General features: G+C 39.1%; 1 protein-coding gene and 1 long non-coding RNA gene across 2 annotated transcripts; one reads left to right on the top strand and one right to left on the bottom strand.

The window, feature by feature from the left end:
- The first annotated feature begins 18 nt into the window (after nucleotides 1-18).
- Nucleotides 19-4068, top strand: LOC105879926 (uncharacterized). The gene is made up of 3 exons (XR_012918912.1): nucleotides 19-474; nucleotides 930-1002; nucleotides 4005-4068. It is a non-coding gene; the product is annotated as an uncharacterized LOC105879926 (long non-coding RNA).
- On the bottom strand, nucleotides 1862-25720 carry POGLUT1 (protein O-glucosyltransferase 1). The gene is made up of 11 exons (XM_012780583.2): nucleotides 25583-25720; nucleotides 24757-24847; nucleotides 23521-23664; nucleotides 19087-19222; nucleotides 15750-15871; nucleotides 10530-10589; nucleotides 8827-8926; nucleotides 7572-7630; nucleotides 6359-6526; nucleotides 5619-5675; nucleotides 1862-5166 (listed from the first exon to the last, which is right to left on the bottom strand). Exons 1-11 carry the CDS (start codon nucleotides 25665-25667, stop codon nucleotides 5010-5012), a joined length of 1179 nt encoding a protein of 392 aa, XP_012636037.2. The 5' UTR covers nucleotides 25668-25720; the 3' UTR covers nucleotides 1862-5009.
- Nucleotides 25721-27134: the final 1414 nt, after the last annotated feature.

The following is a 27134-nucleotide window of genomic DNA, read 5'->3' as shown; positions in this document are numbered from 1 at the left end:
GGAGCTGAGAAAATTTCCGGTTGGCGCCTGGCCCGGCCCCCGGAAGTGAGTTGGCAGGGAGTGGTTACACTCAGTGTGGTGTGGCCGCGTCTTTGCCGGATTTTTCGCAGCTTTCTGGGTGCCTGAGAATGGGGCTTGGGGCTAGTTACATTCAGCTTGATGCGGTGACAGGCTGACTTAGCATATCTAAAATGCCATAAATCTCACATAAAGAATAAAGTGGAATGTTCAATGCAAGTGGAGTAGGAAACAGGGAAAGACAATGGCTTAGAAACAAGCCCAACCCTCCCTGGCACAGCTGGAGAGGCCTCCCAGGCGGGGCGGGGTCCTTTCATACCGTCAGTTATGGTTTCCGCAAGATCCGAGGCATTGGAGATGGTCTTAGTGCCAGTTCACCAGGATTCCCAGAACGCATTTTTTTAAGAATTGGCTTTTGGCATTCCCCTTAGTTCACATGCTTACTTTTTCTCAAAGGTAGAATTTCTGGAATTTCTATCAAGTGTTTGTTCTGCAATAATTTCCCATCACTACAGCCTCTGCTATTAATAAATGATTCGAGGCATAGTTTTCATAAAAATGCTCACATTTAAAATATTCTCAAACTGGTTTGTGTAGTTTAATTTAATCCATGTTAGTAATCAAACACTCTCTTATTCCCTTTGCCAAAACTTTTACTCCCTTTATTCCTTTCTAGTTGTAATTCAAAATTGCGGCACTGTTCAGTAGAATACAGTAAATAGACTTCTGGAATTTGTTAGCTGGAAATTCTATAGACAAGGCCCAGAGAAGTTACTGGTTAGAGTGACTAGCTGAAATACTGACAGTGCCACGAAGATTTCTGGAAGGCAAGATTAGATTCAGCACCCATCATAGAACTTACTATACTATATTTACATCATAATTTTTTGTTTGTTGATCTGTCTCCATAGATTAACCTTGAGTTCAGAGACCACATATATTCATCTCTGTATCTCCAGGACTTAGCACCACGTCTGGCATGTGGTAGGTGTTCAGTAAATATTTGTCAAATGAAGAATTCAGATCCCCTGACTTGCAGCTCTAGGTTGCTGCTTATTAGGTAGAGGTGGGCACCAAGATAAGGTCCTAAGAATATGGCTGTACAGCCTGTATAGCCTACCGGTAGAAAAAGCTAAATGCATAAAATGACCCCAGAATCATTCTGCATTAGGGAGGACTTGGAATGAGGAAGAGGGATTGGGTGGGTGTTGTGCAGATACTGATGAACTCATTTATATACAACTCTAATGCCCCCAGGATTCACTAGCCTGTAGATACATGAGATCATTTTAACAGGCAAATTCCCCTAACTCCATAGCTGCTTTCTCCTTTGGGTAACTAAAAACTCATCTGTAAATTTCCCTAAGTCCTCAGTGTCTTAGCTACTGCTCACACTGTTGCCATTGTTCCATCTCAGCCCTCACAGACTATGTCTCCCTACTGCATTTCCTACTTCGCTAAGCCCTCAGGATTTACCTTCTTTTACCACTAGGGAAATACTTCTGTGGTCTGCTCTTTTTGAAGGGCCTCAGAGCAACTCTAAGCTAAAGGTTAAGTTAAGGGGTTCAGTTGGACCAGTGTTTCACATACAGCTCTCCTGTCCCCAAGACGTGCATTTGCCAGCAGAGAAACTGCATCAGTACAGTCACCACACTGTATCTGGAAGCACCATTCTTCCACTTAGCCTCTGTTGCTGACTTCTACTCATAGAATCCAATAGCACAGTACTTGGTGAGCCCTTTCCCTGCCAGGTTCACCAAGTACTACCTTTGCTACATATATTACATTTTGTCATATATGACATAAACCATTTCTACGGGTAGAGAAAATGAAGTTCAAGTACTCCAAGGACCACTTCATTTATTCATCCTTTAAAGTGTAAGTCAATTTTTACCTCCACAAAGTTTCCCATCTGCCCCAGTTGAAAATGTATTCTTCCTCTTAACTCCAAATCCACATGGTCTTTATGAATAATTGGCATTCATGCTGTCTTAATCACCTTCTACCTATGATGCCACTCATATTGTTTGCTTTATCAACTCAATAGCAGAGCTCCTTGAGGTTAACAAGCCTTTTGTAAACTTTTTATCTCTCACTGTTTATGCAGAGTAGAGGCTCAAGAAGTATCTGATAAATATTAAACGAGTGATCTGTAATTATGACCCTCTGTTCCATTCACAACACTTTTACCTCCAGATGCAGTAAGATTATCCTGCATGGAAAGATACGTTTTGTGTATCTGTGTGTGCTCTTGTTTGTAGTCAGTCTAGGGGTTAAGTGTAGGGAACTCTTTGGAACTGACAAATGAGCCCATTAAATCTTTTTCTCTTGAGAATTTCGGGCTGAGAGATAGAGCCTACTAGTCTATGGAACTGCAGTACAGCAGCACTCTAGAAACAGTCAAATTTTTTGCTGAGATCCCTGGAGTTACCCTTTCTACTCTTCCAACCTATGGAATTTCTTTAGATTCTGTGAGATGCCATCATATACTTAAATAAATTATTTTGCTTAAACTAGCTAGAAGCAGTCTGTTCTTGACAACTAAGAGAATCTGACCTAAAAGAGTTAGACTGTAAAGAAAGGAAAAGCATTATTCGTGTTATACAAGTATACCACATTTTTTCTTTTTTTTAAGACAGAGTCTCACTGTTGCCCGGGCTAGAGTACCATGGCATCAGCCTAGCTCACAGCAACCTCAAACTCCTGAGCTCAAACGATCCACCTGCCTCAGCCTCCCAGAGCGCTAGGACTATAGGTGTGAGCCACCACGCCCAGCCCCAAGTATACCATTTTTGAAATAAACTAAATCATTATCTTTCCTTCAAGAGAAATGTGACCTTTAGCTCTTTGATGAGTTTGGGACCAAGCTAGTATTTACGACAAGAAAAATCTTCAAAGGTTGTGGGGAAACAAATTATTTTCAAAAACATACATTTTACATACTGTTACACACCAACCTCAGACCATCTATGCTGAGGTGAACAGAAAAACAAGTATAAAATCTGAATAACATTTACTGTATTTAAAGACGCCCATATTGACTCTTCAAAGGGCAGGTGAGGATTTGCATTGATCTAATTTTTAAGGTCTTATCCAATCCCTCTTGGAGCCAGTGGCTAGGAAAATTGTAAATAGGATCTAGTTAAGCCAACTCTCTCTATCCATCCATCCACCCAACCACCAGTTCTTGAGTGTATACTCTGTGAGGTATTGTGCTGGATAATGAAGACATCAAGTAAAACATGATTCCCATCCATCAATAAGTTCACAGAACAGTAGGAGAAAGAGGAAAGTAACTTCAGTGCAATATGAGGTCATATAATATAGTTATGAGCAAAGTATTATGGTAGCCCCTGTCTAGAGAAATGAAAGAAAGGATTCAGAGAGGTGATGTTTGGGCTGCAACTTGAAGCTAAATGGTAAACATTCCCAGGGAAATGAAGCTTCAGCTCCCAATCCAAAGGAGAACAAACTTTGTTCCTATTTCGGTGAGAGAAAAAATAGAGAGAGAATTACACCTAGTAGGGCCTCATAGTGACAAGGCAAAACTATAGTCCAACTCAGAATTCTGGATGGCTGGACTTATGGCACCTAAGGATACAGTCCCTGTGATTTGTTATACTCCAAAACCAAAAAAATCCCACTTTAAACATCTGCCTTATTCCTTATAAGGGATGCTCAACTTCTCTAAGAAGATGGTCCTTAGACTTAAAATTTTGTGGAAGGGAGTTTTAAAGGCCAAATACATTTGTGACAAATGGAATAAAATCTCTGATTTTATGTGACTGAATCTCACATTTACTAATTTTAAAACCAGTTAATACTGAACAATTCTTAAAAGGTAAAGGAAATGTTGGGCCTAATGGTCAAGGATGGGTTTAAGTCATCAGATTATAATTTCAATATAAACATTTTTCTTCATTTTTTACTATATTAGAGAGAGTACCAAGTGATTAAACTACTACCCAAATGTCTTTTTCAAAAAGGGAAAAAAGGACAAAGGAGACACTCCAACATGGATCTGCACCACAACAAATACCTCCTATATAAGTAAGTGTTGAAGTCAAATGTTCTAAGCTACCAACTGAATGTCACGGTCACATATGAAGACTCCTTGCAGTCCCTGCAAGACATTCAGAGTGTAAACAACCCCTGCTATGACCAATTTAAAAAAGAACAATGCTAAGGGTGTGCAAAAGGTAAGGGGAAAAGTTGCCATTTTATGCATAGTTCCTTTAAAGAGTAAGGACCACTTCCTAAGTTTATTAAGAAGTCTTTGTCCTTTTTTTCCTTTAGAGATACAATAAAAAGAAGGGCATGAAGGCACAAAAAGGGAACTTGAAATCCAACTGCAATAATTACTCATGGAATCGCCTCCTTTCTATGTAACATTATAGAGACCTCCTCAGTAAAAAAAGTTTATGCTTTTACAAAAGAACTCTATATCATTGTGTGGCACAACTACTGCTTCCTTAGACCTTTCAGAAAATGATCCCTAAGTATTTCTTACAAATCCCATAGGGTTTCCTACATTAAAATAAAGCAACAGAGTTCAAGCCTAGAATAACTTCAGAGCTGCAGCAATGAGTTGTACTAGTTCCAAAGGATGAATTTTCTGCTCCAAATACTGGAACAAAGGACATCATCACATGGACACAAGTCAATTTCACAGTGATGGACATACACAGGTGGATGATCTGAGGCACAGGCTGTGATTGGTCGTAAAAAAATGAAAGGTAGAACTGGGTCCAAAATCCACGTCTCATGATTTCTGGTCCTTATTCAGCCAGAGTTGAGTGGCTTTATATTTGTGTGTTATACACATTTTGGATCTTTCTCAAGAGTTTTTCTGGGTACAGCATGATAAAGGAAACCAGATATTTGGCTCCATAAAGGTATTCAGGTATAGGTGCCATGCTCATGGTAAGCTTTGTACCATAGAATATCTGAGATCTGCTGCCACAGAGATAACTATGGTCCTATGATGACTATTAGAGTTCAGTTTTCAAATTTTTGGGAATAATCTGATCATAGCCTTTCCTTCTTGTTACATTATAGGACAGGAACTTGGAGTATTCAGTTAAGAGGCTTTCCCAGTAACAGGTGATGTCATCCATCTGCAGGTGGTTCATAATAAACTGGCTTCCCCTGGAGACAAGATTAACAAGAATATTTTAAAGCACAGAATTGAATAACAATAGTATCCTATATTTGAGTGCTTACTTGTGCCAAGTAATATTTGGTATACTTTAAATGAATTAATTCAATTTGATCCTCAGAACCAACCCTATAGCCATTATTTCCACATACATGCATATAGCAACAGAACTTAACACTATTTTCCTTAAAAACAAACACATACAGCCAATGCTCATAAAAGTACTTAATTATGTCACATATTTCAGTCTATTTCTATAAAGCTTGGGGCATATGTGAATGTGTATGTTTCCGCTACCCAGGACAGCTTTAATTCTGAGTTATCTCTGTATAATGAGGATGAAATACAGATATCACCATGATAACAATATTCAGGTAACTTTAGCTAGGGCAAAATGGGGATGATAAAGTAAAGTGAAAAAGAGAAAATGAACAGAACTTACCTTTCAGCAATTTCTTGAGCTACATCATCATTTGCTTTTACAAACTGCAACAGCTCTCTAAAATGAAAAGAATTATTAGACTCTGAAATACAGACCAAGCTCATTGGTACTAAATTATAAAGACCACAGATTAAGGTGTATGATTAATCTCTAGGTACATGGATGATGGATTATTTCCTTAGAGCAAAGATATCAGGGTTCTCGAAAGAAGAAAATAACTAAAAACAAACAAAAAAGCCCACACACAGAGGTTCAAGGCAGCCCATTGTAGAATAGACTATTTCATCCTGTCTCCAAATTCTTGCTGTGTCCCCCAGAAAAGGGAACTGGGTTCACACTTCTGGCCCTTCTCTATGCCTCTTCCTAGCTTCTCTCACAGCATGAGAGAAAACCTGCCTAAGTTTCACTGGGATCAATTCTCATGCTGTATCTGAAAATCCCTTTGACAATAAAGCAAGATCAAATATCCCTATCTTTAGTCTTTGAAAGATTAAGGCTTTTTTACTTCATAGTGTCCTGAATGTTTCATTTGAAACCAGCATTAAAGCACTTTTTCAAATTAAATACCACTTATAACCTACTGGGATAATAATGCAATATTATATGTGCAAACCAAATAAAAGAAATAAAATGCTTTCAATGGAAAAAAATCATCAGGAGTAAAATGCTCTTAATGGCAGGACATAAAAGGCAGGTTACAAGGGTCATTAGAAACTCTGCATTTGGGGACAGCTGCTTACTGGACATTGGAGAGATCCGTTTTGACTGGGATGTAGTGAACCCATGGCTTCAGTTGTGGATAGAAGAATTCTAGCCACTCGTCACCAACATGGAAAACAAGTGAGCCACACAGGAAGAGGTGTTTGAATCGGAAACTTGCAGCTACACCCCGAAAATTGAACAGATACCTAGGGAAAAAAGAGCAAAATACATTTGCTATTATATGCCTGCTGCCACAAATATGACTTGTTTTTTTTTTTTTTTTTTTTTTTTTTGCTGATTCCCTCCTCCCCTTTTATGATTCCTCTCCCATCTTCCAATTTTTGTTTTCAAGGACACTTAGAATGTCCCTGTGAGGTTTCTGTAAACTCTTTGCTTTTCCAGAGTTGGGGCTACAGGTTGTTCTAGGAATGTCAAGGTGAGAGAAAGAGGGGGATACTTTCCCCAGACAGGGCTATATAGGGTCAGGAGTGGGGTGCTGGGTAGGAAGGATAGAAGGCTCAGAAGGAAGTGATGGCCTGTTGTGACATACGTCAAAAATCAGGAGTGAAAAAAAAACTTCACAAGCTTGTGTAGGCCTAATGTCTCTAACTAGCTATGGCTCCCCAAGGTCTTGTTTTTCCTCTAGTGTACCCACCCCATCTTGTCAAAGGCATCCCTGTTTCCAGGACATCATCCTGAAGTCTGGAGAGGAAAACAAGGCAAACCTAATCAATTTTCACAGAAATGCCCCCGGAAAAAGGCTGCCTTAGAAAAGAACTACATTTTCTTATCAGCATTTCTCATGCACATACTGTCTCCAGCCAGAGTTGCTTTTACTCTTAGCTCCCACTGTGAATGTCATCAGCATTCATATCTCTGAATCCTCCACTGCTCTCCTCCAGACCTGGCTTTACCTGTTTATCTAATTCTTGGCATTTAATTCTAATATTTATTAACTTGAGACATATGTAATCTAATTTCAACTACCGGTGGGTAGGGCATAGAGAGGCAATCCCAACACTGTGATTACTAGCAAGCAGCTCTCTGGAAGCAGAGACCATATTCCATTTGTCTATATAGTCCCTGTAGAACTCAGGTAAGTACACAGTAGGCCGTCAGGAAAAGCCAGCTAAATGAATTAATGTGACTTTCATATACCCTAGCTGGGCCTTTGTATTAAAGTTCTCACCCACAGTGAAGCTATTATACTTCAAAAACAATACAGAAACTAAGAGAGGCAGCAAATCTTACTTGTATTTGCAGTGATCCACGAGATGGACATCCTTAGCAGCTGGCTTTCCCAAGGTATCCTTTATGTGAAATGAAAGTTATTAGTATTAGTAGTAATAGCATTTATTGGTGATCACTGTGCAGCAAGCTTTGTTAAACATTTCATCAACATTATCACATTTAAGCCTCATAATGAACATACTCAGGAGACATTATCCCCATTATACAAATGTAGAAGGCAAGTCTTTGAGAATTTGAGAGACTTGCTCAGGGTCCTAAGTAGAAGAATGAGGGTTTTAACCCGTGTCTGTCTGATTTTAGAGTTTAAGCTCACTTGAAGCCATGTTGCCTCCTTTGGCTGCAGCACATTTCACTCTGCGTAAATTATACACAGAGAAGTCACAAGTGCTGGCTGGTGGGCTTGGGGGATAGCCCCCATACACACAAATTTCGTTGGGTATGCAAAGTATTTAAAAATAAGTATTCAATAAGTATTATAGGTAGTAGGATATTTCTTGCAAAACTCTAGATTTCTAACTTTTCTTGGAGAAAAACAAAACAGGAAGATCTGGTAAACTGGGCTCCTCTTCCCATTTGGCAGCAATCAACAGTAACTGTTAGTGTTCTCCCTTGCTTACTCCTTTGCAAGGAGGTCAGGAGAACTCCTGACCTTGAGCAATCCTCCTGCCTCAGCTTCCCAGAGTGCTAGGATTACAAGCATGAGCCACAGCGCCTGGCCTCAGGTCAGGAGTTTGATACCAGCCTGAACAAGAGTGAGACCCCATTCCTACTAAAAATAGATAAAATTAGCTGGGTGTGGTGTGTGCCTCTAGTCCCAGCTACTTAGGAGGCTGAGGCAGGAGGATCGCTTGAGCCCAGGAGTTTGACGCTGCAGTGAGCTATCATGATGCCACTGTACTCTAGCCAGGGTGACAGAGTGAGACTGTCTCCAAAATAATAAAAAGAAAAAACTACAACAGAGACCATATGACCTGCAAAGCCTAAAATATTTACCATCTGGCCCTTTACAGAAAAAGTTTGTGACCTAGGGTTTAAACTTTCAAAGTAATATAATATACTAGTAATAATATGGTCAGAAAAGCAATGTGAGTTTAATAAGAAGAATTTACATGTATGCTAATTCTGGTTCATGGAAGTTTCTCCATATTCATCTCACCACTGAGTGGAAACTTAATCTCAAATTCTACCCAGGTGGCAATGTTCTTTGAATGAGAATGTTCACTGCTGTAGTTCTAGTCAGATGATTAGTAATTACTTTCATAGATTTCCAAGCCTGGTTTTTGGTATATTCTGCATCAACAAGTTTTGGATTTTTCCGAGATAGAAGAATGAGAGGATCTCGTTCTGGACTTGTCCTATAAAAGAAACACATGACATAAAACTGTATGGCCTATAGCATAATACTGTTCCCAATCTCTGAAGATGAGCAGTACTAGGATCCGATGCAATTACTGTTTGCCTAGGTGGACAATTCGCTGGTTCGTGATAGCACAGGAAGGGGATACCGGGTACTGTAGCATCTAGGTGGTCCGGGGCTGGTCTCACTGTACCTTCAGAGATGGAGATGCTTGCATCTGGTCTTGCAGGGTATGTTGTTCTGGTCACTACAGCGCTATCCCAGGGAATGATTTCCCTTTTAGGAAAGTTCGTGTAGCTTCTATAATCACCAATACTCATGGTTGTGTGACTAGGTAATCACCATTCACCAAAACAGCCACATGACCTGTGATGTGTATGCTTTGTAAAGTCTAGTATAGTATTTAAATTAAAAAAAAAAAACCCTCAAAAACTAAAGGTCTTAAAAATCTAAAGAATGTATGTGAAAAAAGGTCCAAGTAGCAGAGGGTTTTGATATGTGAGGGGTCATGGATCCCTTGAGAATCTGGTAAGAACTATGGACTAAATGCCCACCCCAGAAAAACAAACACATCCCCATATAATTTCAAGGAGGTTCTAAAACTCTGGAAGCCCAGACATGGGCTCCACATTAAGAATCTGTAATCTCTAGTTGATAAAAATATTCCTCTGGATTGTAAAAAATAAAGAAAAAAAATAAAATTAAAAACAAAAAAAAAAAGAATCTATAATCTCAAGATCTGAGAATCAAAGAGGTTGGTAAGAAACAGGAAGCAGTGGCTGGTTGGTTGGCCCATTTGCATCCTGAAGTCCACTGCCCAAGCAAAGAGGAGGGCAAATAGAGGGTATAACCTCTGGCAAGGACTCACTACAAAAGCTACAAAACCCTTCTCCCTTGATGGTCTTTTCTATCCATCTGTTCCACTCATAATTATTATATATCTACATATATAATATGTACTGTTCTTGGCATTGGGAATATGGAGCTGAACAACACAGCTCCACATTACTATCTTTCCATTTCCCTCCTCTCTTTCCTGCCCACTTCCCTTTCCATTTTTGCCTGTCTCAGTCTGTGCTCTTAACCATTTTGGCAGCCACATGGTCTGTTCTGATGAGAAAGGCAGTGAGGAGATCTGGTGATGAGTCCCCTCTGCATTAACTAGCAGAGTGTCCATGGCATGATCATAAGCTACTCCCAGGAAACTATAAACAAGAAGACACCCATCTGTTCCGTTCAACATTATTATTTTTTATACTATATTCTTTTGTTATTTCGTGTATGTGAATTTAAGTTATTCACTAGCGCTACAACTTGTTCTGTTAAACATTATCTAGTCAATGCCAAACACACTTGTGGCACCCTGTAAATATCTGCTGAATGACTAGATGGATGAACTCTACTTCTTTGAATTTCAGTTCAATTAAGAGTGATTTGTGCAAATAATCTGAATTCTCTAGTTTAAAATTGTGATTCCACATTTATTTCCTAGTTATCTTAGTTTTCTGTTTAAGCTACAGAGTTCATCATACCCTCAAGATTACTTACACTGTACATTACTTGGAAGAATATCTTTGTAAAATATCAGAAAATATACTCACCTCGATCCTCGGAAATATGCTGTAGAATTTTTCATTTTCCATGGCCACTGTGCTGCTGACCTACAAATACAGATTTTGATTAGTTTTTCTCTCAATTATATAAGGATATGTTTCAACCATATCTGAAGATTAGTTCAGAGCTTTGTATTTTTAAATAAGTCTGATCAAGGGTTACTCAAAGGAAAAAGTCTTAAAAGATACTATGGTCCCTGTTGTTGTTATTTCATTGCTCTGAAAGTGCTAGCCAGTTATATCTATGTATCTGTTGCCCCATTAATAAGTTAACAGCATTGAAAGAAAAGCCCCCAAACCCTGAATGACATGTATAGGGCTGTTTCATTTGGTACAGTAAGGATTCCTCTCTACTTTAAGTAGAATACTAATGATAAAATTAATATGTGAAGACAACTACAAAAAATATCAAAATTGAATAAAAGGGCAATCACTGTCTAATTTCACATTTTTGATGGGTAGAAGGTATCATCAGATTTAGTCTGATATTTGCAAAGCACCTTAGTATTCTTAAAACTGTATTAAGTGTTCTGTAAAGATTATGTCCTTGAAACTCAGGTCTTAGTACACATTACCATGACCAGCCTTCCTTGCTGAAACTGCTAGCTCACAGATGCATCATTCTTAACTTTCTTCGTAGGAACCCTCCCTGCACAGAAGTCTGCGCAGCATCTTCTTCTGAAAAAGGACGGGAAGGCTCAACTGGAGTTAATGAGGGATTGGTGGACTGCATTATAGTAATGGAGAAACTTAGGATATAAACTTTTGAGGTATATATCCTTTTCAGATATATATAGTGCCATGTTACTCATTTTCACCCAGCTGAGAGCATTGCTCAGTATTTTCCAGGCCCTCAGACTCTACTCTCGGCTAACCTGGCTCATCCTCTAGCCCTTTCTTGCTGGATCACCTTTACCTGATTCTCCACTCCAAGGCTAGCACTATCTCTTATTTTCCCCCATACTTCCTCTTACCAAAATATAAACACTATTGCACTGGATTTCTTGGGGATTTTTTGTTACTGGTAGAAAAAATATTATATGCTCATTATATAAAATTCTAATGGAAAAGTATAAAGATAAAAGTAAAAAATCATGTGGAATCTCCCTATCCACAAATAACAATGTAACATTTTAGTGAAGAATTTCTTCCAGTCATTTTTCTATATTAGTGGCTTTCAAATGGGGATGATTTTGCCCCTCCCCCTAACCCAGGTGACATCTGGCCATACCCATAGACATTTTCTGATTGTCACTACTGGGGAACTGCTACTGGCATTTAGTAAGTAGAGGCCAGAGATGCTGCTAAACATCCTACAATGCACAGGACAGCTGCCATGACAAAGAATTATCGAACCCAAAATGTCAACAGTACCCAAACTGAGAAACCTTGCTCTATATGACAGGGGTCATACCATATATGCTATTAAGTAACATTCTTTGTAGGAAATATAGTACAAATAATAACAATAGCCAACACCTATATAGTACCTTACTATGTTCCAGATACTGTTCTAAGTGCTTTATATATATCAAATCATTTTCACAACCTCATGCAGTAGCTTTTATTTTACCTATTTCACAGAAGAGGTCGTTAAGCAGTTAAGCAACTTGTCCAGAGTCATACAGCTATAATAATACGAGCCAGCATTTGAAGCCAGATTCCAGTTTTTAAGCCCCATTCCACCTTGCTTTTCTATCTACACACAGTATTTCATTTTATAGTCATGTCATAATTTACTTCATCCCATACTGATGGGCCTTCAGGTACTTTCCAACTTTTTGCTCTAAGAAACAACAGAGTAGTGAACATCCTGTATATACATCTTTGTATACTTGTCTAAAAACTCAGGATACATTCTAGATGTAGAATGGTTGGGACAAAGAATATATAATATACATTTTCAATTTTGATATATATTGCCAATCTACTTAAAAAAATGTATCAGTTTATACTCAAAGTTACTTCTCTTCATCTCCTTGGACCCTGGGAAAGCTGTGTTTAATATACAAAGACTGTTTACTCTTTCCTTCATTCTCTCTACCACCTACCCACTCCTCAAGAGACCTATGTTAGGACTTTTCTTCTCCAGGCGAGTGCTAACAGTGGCCACCACCACAGCCTGATACTGCCTCTTTTTAAAACTCTGACAATAAAAAATGAAATCTTTAAATCTACAAGAACACTGAATTCTTCTATAGAACAAATGAAAGTCAATGGGGACAAAGCCACAAAAGATTATAAAAATAGACAGAAAAATGGCAGGCAGACATCAATCAATGCAGATAGATGAACAAGGAAATTATTAGTTTCAAGGTAAAAAATGAATTCACATTGCTAGATATTCTGAATGGAGGGCCTAAAAAAATTGTAATTCTGTAACTGTGAATAAACACAGTTGGACAAAAGGGGAAGGCATTAAACAGAAAAAATGTTCATATAAGATTAGATTTTAAGACATATTCTATCTCCCTAAAGACTGCTTACGAGTTTACAAGGGAGAAAATAATAACTACATAGTAGAGGAACCGAATAACATCACTAATGAGGGGTGGATGGATGCAAAATCACTTATGTAGGCAATTGGGCCAGCAATACATAAACTGAATCCAATCATGAGGGAATAGACAAAGCAAAACTGAAGAACATCTGAAAAAAAAAAAGTTAATGTCATGAAAGAGAAAGACAGACTGAAGAGCTGTTCTGGATTAAAGGAAACAAAAAAGACATGACAACTAAATGCAATCTATGATCTTGGATGTATCCTGTACTAGAGGGGGGAAATGCTATATAGGATATTATTGGGACAATTAAGTATTATATCAATTTTTTTTTTTTTGAGACAGAGTCTTACTCTGTTGTCCGGGCTAGAGTGCCGTGGCGTCAGCCTAGCTCACAGTAACCTCAAACTCCTGGGCTCAAGGGATCCTCCTGCCTCAGCCTCCTGAGTAGCTGGGATTACAGGCATGCACCACCATGACCAGCCAGTTTTTTTTTCCTATATTTTTAGTTGGCCAATTAATTTTTTTCTATTTTTAGTAGAGATGGGGTCTTGCTCTTGCTCAGGCTGGTTTTGAACTCCTGACCTTGTGTGATTCTCCTGCCTCGGCCTCCCAGAGTGCTAGGATTACAGGCGTGAGCCACCGTTCCTGGCCTATATCAATAGTTTCCTGAATTTTCTATTTGTAGTGTGGTTATGAAAGACAATATCCTTGTTTTTAGAAACTCCACATTAAAGTATTAAAGGATAAAAGGTCATAAGGGATGCAACACACTCTCGAATAGCCCAGAAAACAACAAATTACATATGTATGTTACATATGTAGCCCAACTGTCCCTAAAGAAAATAATGAAGTAAATTATTATCCATGCAATAGAGTGCTATGCCACTGTTAAAAATAATGAGGTCAGGCCGGGCGCGGTGGCTCACACCTAATCCTAGCACTCTGAGAGGCTAAGACGGGAGGATTGTTTGAGCTCAGGAGTTTCAGACCAGCCTGAGCAAGATTGAGACCCTGTCTCTACTAAAAATAGAAAGAAATTAGCTGGACAACTAAAAATATATAAAGAAAATTAGCTGGGCATGGCAGCGCATGCCTGTAGTCCCAGCTACTCAGGAGGCTGAGGCAGGAGGATCCCTTGAGCTCAGGTGTTTGAGGTTGCTATGAGCTGGGCTGACGCCATGGCACTCTAGCCTGGGCAACAAGAGTGACACTTTGTGTCTAAAAAAAAGAAAACCAGTCAAAAATAATGAGGTCAATTCTCAGGTACTGACATGGAAAAATTACTTAGAAACATCAATTAGTGAGGGAAAAAGTTGCCTGTGTTATACACATTTATAAATTTTCATGAGGATATACACATTTCATGACCAGTAAAAATGGTTTTAAAGATTTTGAAAACAAAGTAGCTGTATAGCATATGGTAAAAGAGCTACAAAAAGAAAGAATAATGTGAAAAGGGCATTTGCAAGTACCTGAAAAAATAAATGGATTAGAAAACTAAGGTCAAGCCAAGAATAACTTAAAGAAAAAAAGCTTAAAGATAGGCCTTTCCCTCCCACCCTCACAAATTCACGTTCAAAACCAAAAAATAAATAAGAAAGGATGATCTCAGTGTTGGGAGAACATAGGTAATATTAGGTCAGATTTGCCTCTGACCTTGACCAATCCACTTAACCTCTCTGGGCATTCATTCATTCCCTTATCCCTAAAATAAAGGATTGGATAAAGGTAATTTCCAGTTCCAGTTCCGTGAAGTCTAAGACCAAGTTTTTGTTTGTTTTGTTTTGGTTTGTTTTGGTTTGCTTTGTTTTTTTAATTTCCAAATTATACCTGTTGTAGAAGAGACTTGCTTTTTTAACCAAAGGGTTCTAACCACCACAGAGAACTGTGGTCTTATATGTTTCCTCAGAAATGAAAGATTCTCTTAATCTCCTTTGAATCTTCAGCCACAATTTGTAGAGGTGACAGATATTTGTGGAAATAAGGTTGAATGAAATTATAGCTTTCCTTACACCTGAGAGAAGACCTATATAGACTGTGTTTCTTCGAGTTCCCTAAGTAAGCACCAAAGTTGTTTGAATCTTTAATGTAAAATGTAGCTAGGTAAGAAATACCTATAGTTTGGATGATCTACACAATCTAAATTCTGAAATGATAGCAGGATGGAGTCAGCAGGCCAAGGCCTGTCTCAGTCATGAATCAGAGAGGATCTGCAATCAGCTTGTACTTGAGATACTTATGGAACATTTATGTTCCCTCATACCCACTTAAAGTACTAGGCTGTCAATTATCAAATACATTTATGTTCTGCCAAGTACTTTTCTATCCTTCTCTACAACATGGTCATTTACTTTTTCTTTTTATAAAAGTAATTCACTCTTTATTTTTTTGCAATAAAGAAATAGAACACTATAAATTCACTCTTGAAGAATCTTAACAGTACAGAAAAATTTAAAGAAAAAAAGGCTCCTATACTCCCTCCCACAGAGGCATTGTTGCTAGTTTAGGATAGATTCTTCTGCCCTTTCCTATGGAAATGTAAATATTTTTATACATGTACAAAAGTACTTATACTATAACCAGTTTTCTTTATTTTTAACTTAAAAGTTTGTCATTTCAAAGTAAATAATTGGTTAGATTCTACTGCTCATTTCAAGAAAACCCAAAAAGAGGAAAAAAATTAAAACCTCTTTAAAGGACCTACCTTATCAGATCTTCTCTGAAGAGGTCCCACCGTCCAAGACCTGTAGGATAAATTGGCCAAACAGCAGGGCCCCCTTCCCAAAATGTCCAAGCAGGATACATGATATCATGGTACTCTGATGTCTTCGACAAAAACATAAAGGTCATTCTAAATCAGTCTTGGAACAGAGTTAGAAGAAGCAAATTGCATTCATGCCACAAGATGTGGACAAGGCCTTGCTCTTGTGTCACACTGCCAAAAGATATATTTTACCAAGTTTGCAAAGTCTAGATTCTAGACATTAAAAGGCAAAAGTGACAATAGGTTAAAATTCTTGGGCTCACTGAATTCTAGAATTTAGAATCACATTAAAGGTCAACTTTTCAACTCCCCCAAATTCTGTTTTCTAGAAGATAATCACTGTTAAGATTTTTAATTTAAGGAAACAATATACCCAATTCTGAATAATCATGGAGCTCTCTCATTGTTTAATTATTACTCTTGGCGTTTACACTGTCTTAGCAGTTCTTGGTTATTTCCTAGTGGGTCTTTTGAGAACAAGAACCAGGAAATACAGTGCAATGGTTAAGAGTGTGGGCTCCTGGCTGCATGAGGTGGTTCATGCCTGTAATCCTAGCACTCTGGGAGACCGAGGCGGGAGAATCACTTGAGCTCAGGAGTTGAAGACCAGCCTGAGCAAAAGCAAGACCTCATCTCTACTAAAAATAGAAAAAATTAGCTAGGAGTGGTGGTGCGCACCTGTAGTCCCATCTACTTGGGAGGCTGAGGCAGGAGGATCACTTGAGCCCAGGAGTTTGAGGTTGCAGTGAGCTACGACGAATACTGCTACTGCACTGTAGCTCTCTAGCCAGGGTGACAGAGTCAGACTCTGTCTCCAAAAAAAAAAAAGAGTATGGTCTCTTGAGATAGATCATGTGAGTCTGAATGCTTACTCTACCTCTTTATGACTCCTGGCAAGTTTACTTTATCTTTCTCCTCAGTGTTCTTATCACTATAATGGGGAAAATAATAATTTGAATAATATGATCTAATAGGCTTATTTTGAATATTAAATGAGTTAATATATATAAAAAGCTTAGCACAGTGTCTGGCACATAGTAAGTACTCAATAAGTGTTAGCTAGTGTTATCTAACACTGTGGAGTGTACATTCATTGATGGGAGTCAGAAGTGCCAATGGGGGGAGGAGTGTTATCACACATCTTTTGAAGAAAGTGTGAAACCATTTGTTCCCTTTTTGTGGTTACTTCTGTTGAAAATCTGGCTACTGTTTCTCTACTGTTTCTTCCATTGGAAATACATGCCTAATATGCTGTTGGCCTTCTCTCAAATACTTAAAAAAAAGTATGTGATTCATCAATCACATTAACAGTTGTCCAATAGGAGCTGCACAATTAACTCTAAAGTTTACTGACTAAAATCCTTCCCTTGGAAACTAGGAGTCACTGATTTAAAAAAAATAGGAGGGAAGTAAAGTTGAAAGGAAAGTTAGTGTACTAATGGTCATACTTTATTATCCACAGAAACAACAGACAAATAACAAACAATGAAGTCCATACTGACTTACATGGGAGCCTCTATCTGTTCTTCTAGGAGAGTTTCATGACAAACAATGGGACCAAGCACTTTTGAGAAATGAAGGTAAACCATAGGAAATGTAAAACAAATGTGGCCTCAGCCTACTTGCAACATAGGAAATAAACAAATCTAGAGAGAAAGTAAACTATGATAAAGAAAAAAGTGGAGATAAAAGGTCCTTCTGCTTTAGAGAAACCAAATCAGAGATGGTACTCCTTTTCCCAAAGTCCATAAAGTTTTCCTAAACTCACTCTTTCCCCATAGAATCTTCCATACACTTTCTTCCAGCTTCCCCACTCCCTCCTCCCAAAGGTTTCATACTAGTCTCTGGGGAAGCAAGACCCATCCCAGACAATACACCATTTACGTCCGTGGTCCCCAACCTTTTTGGCACCAGGGACCAGTTTCATGGAAGACGATTTTTCCACAGGGTGGTGGGGGGAGTAGGTGGAGCTCAGGTTGTGATGTGAGCAATGGGGAGTGGCTATAAATACAGATGAAGCTTATTTAGCTCCCACAGCTGCTCACCTCCTGCTGTGCGGGCCCTCCTCCAACTCTCCCCCCAACTCCTAAGTTTCATAGAAGACAATTTTCCACAGACTGGAGTGGAGGTGGGGGTGAGGGGTAGCTCAGGCAGTGATGCGGCCAAGTTCCTAACATGCCACGGATCAGTGGTCCAGAAACCTGAGCACTAACAAGATATTCACTGTCCCAAGTTCTCAGAGCCTACAGGTACATCCTAGCTACTCCTACCCTCCATGATGAGACACAAAGATTACCCTCCCACATACCCTTCTTTAGTTCCCCAAATTCTGCTTTTCTAAAGGATACACACTGTTAGGGTTTTTAGTTTAAGGAAATAATATACCCCATTCTGAATAATCACAGAGCTCTCTCGTTTAACTGTTATTACTTTTGGTGTTTACACTGTTTTACTAGCTCTTGTTTACTCCTAGTGGGTCTTTTGGGAGCAAGAACCAGGAAATGCAGTGCACTGGTTAAGAGTATGGGCTCTTGAGACAGATCATATGAGTCTGAATGCTTACTCTACCTCTTTACAACTCCAGGCATGTTTATTTTATCTTTCTATGCCTCAGTTTCCTTATCATCATAATGGGGGAAATAATATCAATAATATGATCTATCTAATAGGCTTATTTTGAATATCAAGTGAGTTAACACATGTAAAAAGCTTAGAACAGTGTCTGGCACATAGTAAGTACAAGTAAGTGGCCTATCCTCTCAATGTACTGCTTAGACACAAATCCTGTGGAGTAACCTGGTACCTTCAGGTTCACTTTCTGTCACCCCTGGGATTCGATGACAGAGAAGACAGATGATACCCAGCACCATGGCTGATATATACATGGTACAAGCTCAATAAACATTATTTGAATGAAGGGATTCCCTAACTGCAAGCCTATGAGCTTCCTTGGGGCCCTCTCTCCCATGCTCTGTAGGATCTATGAGCCCCACCTCCAATGTCTCGTAGGTTCCTCAGGCCTCTCACTCTGTAGCCTCCATCCCTAGCACTATAGACACTTAAGCAATCTTGCTCAAATTACCTGTGGGTTCCCAACTCTACCTCCTTAGTCTTACTGCTCAACCACTGTGAAGCTAACAGGGACACAGACCCATTCCTGGACCTCAGGCCTCATCCTCACCATTACCCATCAGTCTCTGTCACAGAACAAATGACCTTCTGCTTGTACCCTACAGGACCACCCTCCATCCCTCCATGTGGCCCTTCTCATACTTACCTTACTGAAGGAGAAGACAGGGATGGCAGGCTCCATCCATTTAGGAACCTGAGGATAATCTCGCACATTGATCACCATCTCCATGTCAGGGAGGCGCCCAATAACTTCCAAAATAAAGTGCTCAACACCACTACATCTGTCAAACAGAAATACCAAAATTCACCAGAGCATTGCCTGCAGGCTCTAGGATAAGACAGGCTCCCATTCACACTTTAAAATAAGACAAGCCAGTATTCAGATCATCAGTCTACCACAAAGTTTCCTGAAAGCAATGCTGCTAAAGCAACTATTCACTTTTTTATATTGTGCAAGTTATTGTTCCTAGCTAAGTTGCTATGGTTTACAATACTTAATAAAATTTTCCAAATAAATTATCATTGCTTTGAAGAAAGTATTATTGCTACTTCTACCACTTCTCTATTCATTCCAGTTTTTTTCTTTATTTCTCTTATATGGAATAGTTTAATTAGTAAGTAAGATACAAATTGATAGAAGCTTGAAAAGCTAATTTTCTAACTGTGTGTCTGATTTTGCTTCTCACAAAGACACTATTTTTATTTCCACTATAATTAAGTCTCAAAGTTTATGAGAAAAGATAGAAAATCTTTCAGTACCTTCAACTTGAATATAGAACAATATCAAAATCAGTTCTGCAAGCTAGAAAAAGGGTTATATACATGATAATGAATATTGTAACATAGCTTTCTGACTAGAGTTCCTGGGAATCCTCAGAGTATTTCTTGAAAGAAAGAGAAGATACATTGACAGTTTAGCTTGTTCCTGCCTCATTCTTGAGGTCCTGACCATCACTATACTAGGGACAGCATTCCAAGGCTTGATCATAATTTTCTGGTAGCATGGAAATGACTGATTTAAATATTGTTTTATATATGGGGAGATAACTGCAAAAATATCATAGTTCATAAACAAAGGAAAAGATGCTCAACTGTATTATAAAGAAATGTCAACGAAACTAGATGCCAATGAAACTAGATGCCAATTTTGCCAATCAGATTGGCAAAGATCAAAAAGTCTGATAATGCACAGTGTTGGTAAGGGGGTGAGGTCCATTCAAAGTTTGTGAAACAAGGGTGGTGGCAGTGTAAATAGGCGTGACCTCTTTGGAGGATGATTTAATTTATTTGTCAAGATTTTAAAAAGACATTAATTGGCCTAGTTATTTTACTTCTAAAAATTTAGCCTACATATATGTTTACATGAGTGTTCAAAGGTATATGTGTAAGAATATTCACTACAGCATTAGTGTTTGCATTACCCAAAAATTAAAGGGGTGTGCTGAGGAACAATTATAATATCTACTGATAGAGGACTGAATAAAGAATTCCATATAATAGATTAACATGCATCCATGAAAAGAATAAGGTGCTCTCTATGTACTTTATGGAACAATCTCAAAATCTGCTATTATATGGAAAAGAAATGTAATCTGCAGAACAGAAGATAAAGCATGTTCTAATTTGTTGATGATTCTAGATGTCTTATATGCATAGATTATTTCTAGAAGGACATACAAGAAACTTGTAATTCTGACTATCTTTTGAGATATGGTCTCAGGGACTGGAAGTGTCTAAGATGGAAGAGAAACTTCCTTTTCACTGAACATCTTTTTGAGTTATCCAAAAAATTGTTGCAGAATAATTTATACAACTAAAACACTTGTATTTTCTTTCACAATTTGGCTTTTAAAAGAGCACTCTCTCATATATCTTATGATTTCATTTTATATAAAACTCTAGGCCGGGCGCGGTGGCTCACGCCTGTAATCCTAGCTCTTGGGAGGCCGAGGCGGGCGGATTGCTCAAGGTCAGGAGTTCAAAACCAGCCTGAGCAAGAGCAAGACCCTGTCTCTACTATAAATAGAAAGAAATTAATTGGCCAACTGATATATATATAAAAAATTAGCCGGGCATGGTGGCACATGCCTGTAGTCCCAGCTACTCGGGAGGCTGAGGCAGAAGGATCGCTCGAGCCCAGGAGTTTGAGGTTGCTGTGAGCTAGGCTGATGCCATGGCACTCATTCTAGCCTGGACAACAAAGCGAGACTCTGTCTCAAAAAAAAAAAAAAAAAAAAAAAACTCTAGAAAATAATCCATAATGAGAGAAAGCAGATCAGTGGATGCTTAGGGGTGGGGCTGGGGGGAAAGGCATGACACGGAGGGGCAGGAGAGAGGAAATGCAAAGAAGCCCAAGGAAACTTTTGGTTGTGATGGGTATTTTCATTATCTTGGTGTAAACATACATTAAAATTTATTAATGTATATAATTTTTTTAACTGATAAACAATTACATATATTTATGTGGTATAATGTGACGTTTTGATATATGTTTATGCTGTGGAATGATTAATCAAGCTAATATATTTACCACCTCATGTACTTATTGTTTTTTCTTGTGAGAACATTTAAATTGTATGTTAAATGTGTACAGTTATGTCAACTACACCTCAATAAAGCTGTTATTAAAAACACCATTACTCCTCATCTTTGAAATGACTTCTCTCTAGCATTAATTAGATGGACTTCTGGTGCCTCAGTAAAATCCCTCTGCTCGTCCTTGAAATGCTGAGTTTATATTTTATTTTGTTCAAAACTGAATTTTTTAAATGTCATATAGGCTTCTAAAACTGGCTGAATTAAAAGTATCTACTTGGTTGATAAGGTACTTCTGGGTGAAGAAAAGGAAAAAAAATGAAAAAAAGTTAAATAATTTTTTTAAAAATGAAAAAAAAAATTTTTAAATAAATAAATAAAAGTATCTAGGCCTAGAAAATACTATTTGTAGCCAGATGGGAATCTTTGAGATATCATACAACTGTCTCCATTTCATTAAGGACAGTAGGTTGGAATATTTCATTCTACTTGTATTTTGTCTGTCTTTGTTTTCCTTAGTTGTGTATGTCACTGAGAAAGGGAATTTGCAGTGTCACTGGAAATATAAATTATTTTATTGCCAATTAAAGATCCTGTACTCCCTTAAGAATAGTTCTAAGCTCATAATTCTAACCAAAATGCTAAGATCAGGAAAAAAAGAATTGTGCCTTTCAGAAACTTTGAAAGCATTTCATTTCATCTGGGAATTAAATTGTTCAGCAAACTATTAAACATTGGATAAGCTTTCAAAATCCAAAATGTCTTTATTTGTATTTTATTTCTTATGTGAGGAAATTAAAAATTCCCCTATGCTCATAATTTGTACTTAAAGTCTCTATTATCCCAAATAATGAAACAAATGTCTGTTTAAAATAACCTCAAGGATTTTACCCACTATCACCTTATTTCCCCCTAACACCTGACAACCAAAACATAACTGACTTCCTCAAGGTTGTGGGATATTAAGTGATCTTTTTTTGTTGTTGTTGTTTTTACATATTTTTGACAGCAAGTATAATATTAATTTGTAATAAAATTATAAAGACAAATATTATAAACTTTTATGTCCAAATGGATGCATTTTTTTTGCAACACTATACATTTGTTTCACGTTTAATCACAGAATAGGGATTGTTTACAAAGAGGATCATAGATAAGGGAATATTGTGCCCTCTTGGTTTTATACTTTCTAATTTTTATAAAGATTTGAGTTAAAAAATAAGACACCAGGGAGTCTGAGGTGGGAGGATCCATTGAGCTCAGGAGTTCGAGACCAGCCTGAGCAAGAATGAGACCCCTGTTTGTTAAAAAAAAAAAAGTCCCAGTTACTCAGGAGGCTGAGGCAGGAGGACTGCTTGAGGCCAGGGGTTTGAGGTTGCAGTGAGCTATCATGACACCACTGTACTCTAACCAGAGTGACAGAGAAAGACTCTGTCTCAAAAAACAAAAACAAGACTCCAAAAAGAAGGTTTATCATTTGGTATATGTAATGCTGCCTAACTCCAACTGCCAGACTCAGTCCATGACCCTGCCTGCTCCCCTCGGCCCTCAGCCCACTGATGTCACCTCAACTCTCACACCTGAAGTCCTGGCTAGTGTAGTCTGCAGCCCCAGTTACTGCTCTTGACTCTGTCCTCTCTCCTCAAATACTCACTATCAAGAACAGTCCTGGCCCATGGCAGACACTCAGTAAATAAATACCTATGCTTCTCCTCCTCCTTCATCCCAGCTCACTCCTCCCAGGCCTCATCAGTCTGTGCTCTGCAGGTACGATATCTGGGGAAGTAACATGGGGCAGAGCTATAGCTACTACAACCAGTGATGTGCTCAAGCCTCTAAAAGAGAGAGGAGACAGGCTTTGGGAGAGGAGCTGGCAAGAAAAATTCCCAAACAAGGAGAAAAGCTGTTCATTATTTTGTAGTCCCCCTGACATGTGAGGAAGGATTCATTTGCCAGTCCCCTGAATTAGCTTTTCTTTAAGAACCATATCAAGTAAGCTTGCATGCAATAAAGTCAGAAGAGGTATCCACCTCATAACTCTTACCTGGAGGGGAACATGCAGTCATTTTCTCGGTATAATTTGTTCTTAATGATCTGATAGTGAGTCCCTAACTTCCGTCTAACTACCTCTGCCATCATCTTCCTGGAGATACCTCCTCGGAAAGGCATCAGATCTTCTTCTATGACACTGGGAAAGAATGAAAATCATCAGGGAAAGCAGGCCAAGAGAGCGGTACAGTTCCACCTAATTCCTAAGTGCATTTAGGTTTATCAGAGAACACAGTAAGCTGAAGGAAAGAATAGAGGGCAGGAATGAGCAACTCTCTCCCAGAAACACCACAGATAACTTGGAGCATCAAATGCAATAAAGCTACAAAAAATTAAAAATAGGTCAATGTTTCCTTCCTCCCTTTATCTGGATTGTCCCTCCCTTGCCAGTTCCAAATTCCTCCTTCATTATCCATGTCCTCCCAGTCACTGCAGTCCTACTGACTTTCCCCCTCTCTGAATCCCACAAAAGGTACAGGTTATGCTTTATAGTCTAACACTGTCTGGCTCACTTGTTCTGGTCTGTCTGGCCCGTATCCACCCCCAAATACTATGTCAACCTGATAGTAGTAATCAGAAAAGGAGACTATTTTGCATCTTTTAAAGTTGACTACATAGTAAGTTTTCGACAAGTATCACAAGCATCAGATGAATTTTTGAGGAGTCAGAGTCATAACTAAAAGAACCCTGTTATTTAGCTGATGAGGAAACTGAGACCTGAAAAGTTAAGTGGTTTGCCACAGGGGTAATTAGTGGGAGTACTGAGAGTAAAACCCCAAGTCTGTTTTCAAAGTTATCTTTCTACATATCATATCCCAGCCCTGATGTGCATTCTTCAAAGATAACCAACAGGAAACTTATGATTAACTGATAAATAGGTTTATTCCTTCAATAATATTTATTGAGCACTTACTGAGGGCCAGCACCTGGGATACAACAGCAAGTAAGACATAGATGTTGATCTCAAAAAATTTTCCGTGCAATGGGAGAAACAGACAAAGACATGCACTAAATCCCACAGGGAGTCACTGGTAATGCTGAGACCACTGAACCTCTCCTATTCTGGAGCATTTTTATTTCCTTAGAAGTAAGAAAACCACATCAGGCACCCTTTCTGCTCTCAAAACAGGTTGGATCTCTTACCACTGCAACCAAGTTCTCTCTGGGATGTTAGGGTACTTCCTGCAACAAAAACCAAACTCTCAAAGACACATCAAAGAAGAGAACTTACCCATGGTAGCAGCCGCAGTTTTGACTTGAACATGGTTCATAATTCTCCAATGACCTGTTAATTTGGTCAATAAATACTTTCCATTTTGAACCTTCAAAAAGTAAAGTAAATGAAAATTAACCAAGTATCCCTGAACAGTCGTATTTGCTAGCAGCAGCAGGGAGATGGAACCAGCAGAGAACAAAACTTTCAGAAATCCCCTTCCTATCCCACGGGTGGAAACGAAAGGTCTGGATGCATTTTTTTCCTGTAACTCTCCAGCGCTCACGTCGTCTGCTCCTCCACTTGGGCCATCAACATCCTAAGCTTAATGCCCAGCCCTCAGAAGACTATGCATAAACTGGATAGTAACATTCTCGCCTTCTACTAATCCAACTGAGCCCCATATAGAGGATCAATTAAAAGATACCGACATTAAGCCCTCCCTTCACCTCTTCTGACAGTATATATATATATATATATACATATATATATATGTATATATATATATACAGCGCGAGCGCACACACATGTGATTGCCCCCCGTCCCCCAGAGTGTTTAGGGAGGTACAAAGCAGCCGAGCGCAGGCGATACCGCCTGCGGGTGAGCAGGGGAATCCTCACTCATCCCCAGCGCAGCGAATTCTGGAGTACGAGTTACTCTTCAGCGTCCTGGGCAGGAGCAGAGACCCAGACACCCTCCCTCTCCACTCCAAGGCGCCCGGCGCCCCGTGCCCGGCTTGCGCTACAGAGTCCACAGCATCCTCCAGGGCGAGGGGCGGGAGCGCTTCAGGACCCGGCCAGACCCGGAGCCCGAGCGGCGGGCTCGGCTCTGCCCGGAACCCACCTGACTCCTTCTGGCGGCCCTGCACAGGCGGCAGGAGTAGCAACAGCAGCCAGAGCCGAAGCGGCGAGCTCTTGCCCCACTCCATCGCCGGCCGACCCACTGCGGATTCCCCGCCGCGACGCCGGCGGAAGCGCGGCCCCGCACAAAGATGGCGGTGGCCGCCGCAGCACGTGGGCGGCGGGCCCCGCACAAAGATGGCCGCGCTGCCCGGCACCCCTCCTCCATCCCCAGGCCGGAGGCGGAGTTTCCCCTGGAGTGCCGCGCCAGGAAGCTGGGGAGAATGCACAGATGGACCAGCTGACTATCCTTCCCTGGCATCCTCTGGGAAAATATGTCTACTAATGGTAATTCCTTCCATTCTATGACATATTGAAAACATTATTTCTCTGCAGCCAGAAAACTGTACGTCAGAGAGGATGTTTCTTGCCCGACAGCTTCAGCGTTAGTGGCACGACCACTAACTGCCTTGTCGTAGAACAGAGGCTAGATAGTTCTTCCCATGACATCCAACTGCCTCTTATTAAAAAGCATAGAAAAGTTGAACATGTGAATGTGTACAGCACTGTTACACTCCAAAGGGTTGTAAATGCATAGCACAGGTCCCTCTATAATAGGAATTTGTAACAGTTTAGGTGACTTAGACATGGCGGGGGAGGAGGGGGGGAGTGTTGTTAAATAAAATTTATGGAAGACCATTGCTTTGGACTGAGTTCCTACACTAAGTCCCAAAAGACTAGACCAAACCAGTATGGAGTCATTCATCCTGGGTGCCACATAATCAAACTGAACTTTAAAATGAGCCAATTTTCAAAAAAAACCCAAACAACAACAACAACAAAAACCCAGGAGATTCACAGCAATCAGTCAGAAAGTGCCCAGTCTCCCTGAGCTGGCATAATAAAGAAATCCCTCTATTTTAACCCTCTAAGGAAAGTAAATTCAAAATGATCAATCTGCTTTTTTCCCCTTATTTCTGCTTTTTTCAGCTCTTTTCTGCCTATAAAGTCAACCCCCTCTGCTCAGCCCATTAGTCTGCCTTTCTATTTCACAGATAGGATGCTACTTGATATATGAATCACTAATAAAAGCCAATTAGATATTTAAACTAAATTTGTTGAAATTTTGTTTTTTGACAGTGAGCAACATAACACTAGACAGTATAGGTAAATAGCATAGTATAGGTATATATCTATTAATATATTGGTGTATATGGCTAAATGTAGGCATATATAGTAATCATACAAGTACAATTATTTATCCATTGCCTAAAATGTGCATAGTAACATCCTAGGCTTTGTGGAAATACAGATCAAATCTGTGTTCCCAAGGCTAATTTGTGTGTTTGTGTATTTGTTTTTAACAAAAAAGTTGAAAAAGTAAAAAAAAAATTAAAAATTTTAGAAATAGAAAAAAGCTTATAGAATAAGGCTAGAAAGAAAAGAAAATATTTTTGTGCAGCTATACAATGTGTGTTTTAAGTTAAGGGCTATTAGGAAAGAGTCAAAAAGTTTAAAAATTTAAACATTTATAAAGTAAAAAAACTACAGTAAGC

The sequence above is a fragment of the Microcebus murinus genome, chromosome 1 (genome assembly GCF_040939455.1).
Source record: "Microcebus murinus isolate Inina chromosome 1, M.murinus_Inina_mat1.0, whole genome shotgun sequence".
NCBI classification, from domain to species: Eukaryota; Metazoa; Chordata; class Mammalia; order Primates; family Cheirogaleidae; genus Microcebus; species Microcebus murinus.
Note: the sequence above shows the minus strand (reverse complement) of the source record. Positions and strands in the feature narration are given on the sequence as shown.

What these genes read in the sequence shown, in the direction of transcription:
- POGLUT1 (XM_012780583.2), bottom strand. Translation starts at nt 25,667, where the DNA reads ATGGAGTGGGGCAAGAGCTCGCCGCTTCGGCTCTGGCTGCTGTTGCTA. An exon ending in TTCAGAGAAGATCTGATAAG is followed by an intron (nt 10,590 to 15,749) that starts GTAGGTCCTTTA and finishes CTGTATTTGTAG; the next exon opens with GTCAGCAGCACAGTGGCCAT. An exon ending in GTGGATCACTGCAAATACAA is followed by an intron (nt 6,527 to 7,571) that starts GTAAGATTTGCT and finishes TTTTTTCCCTAG; the next exon opens with GTATCTGTTCAATTTTCGGG.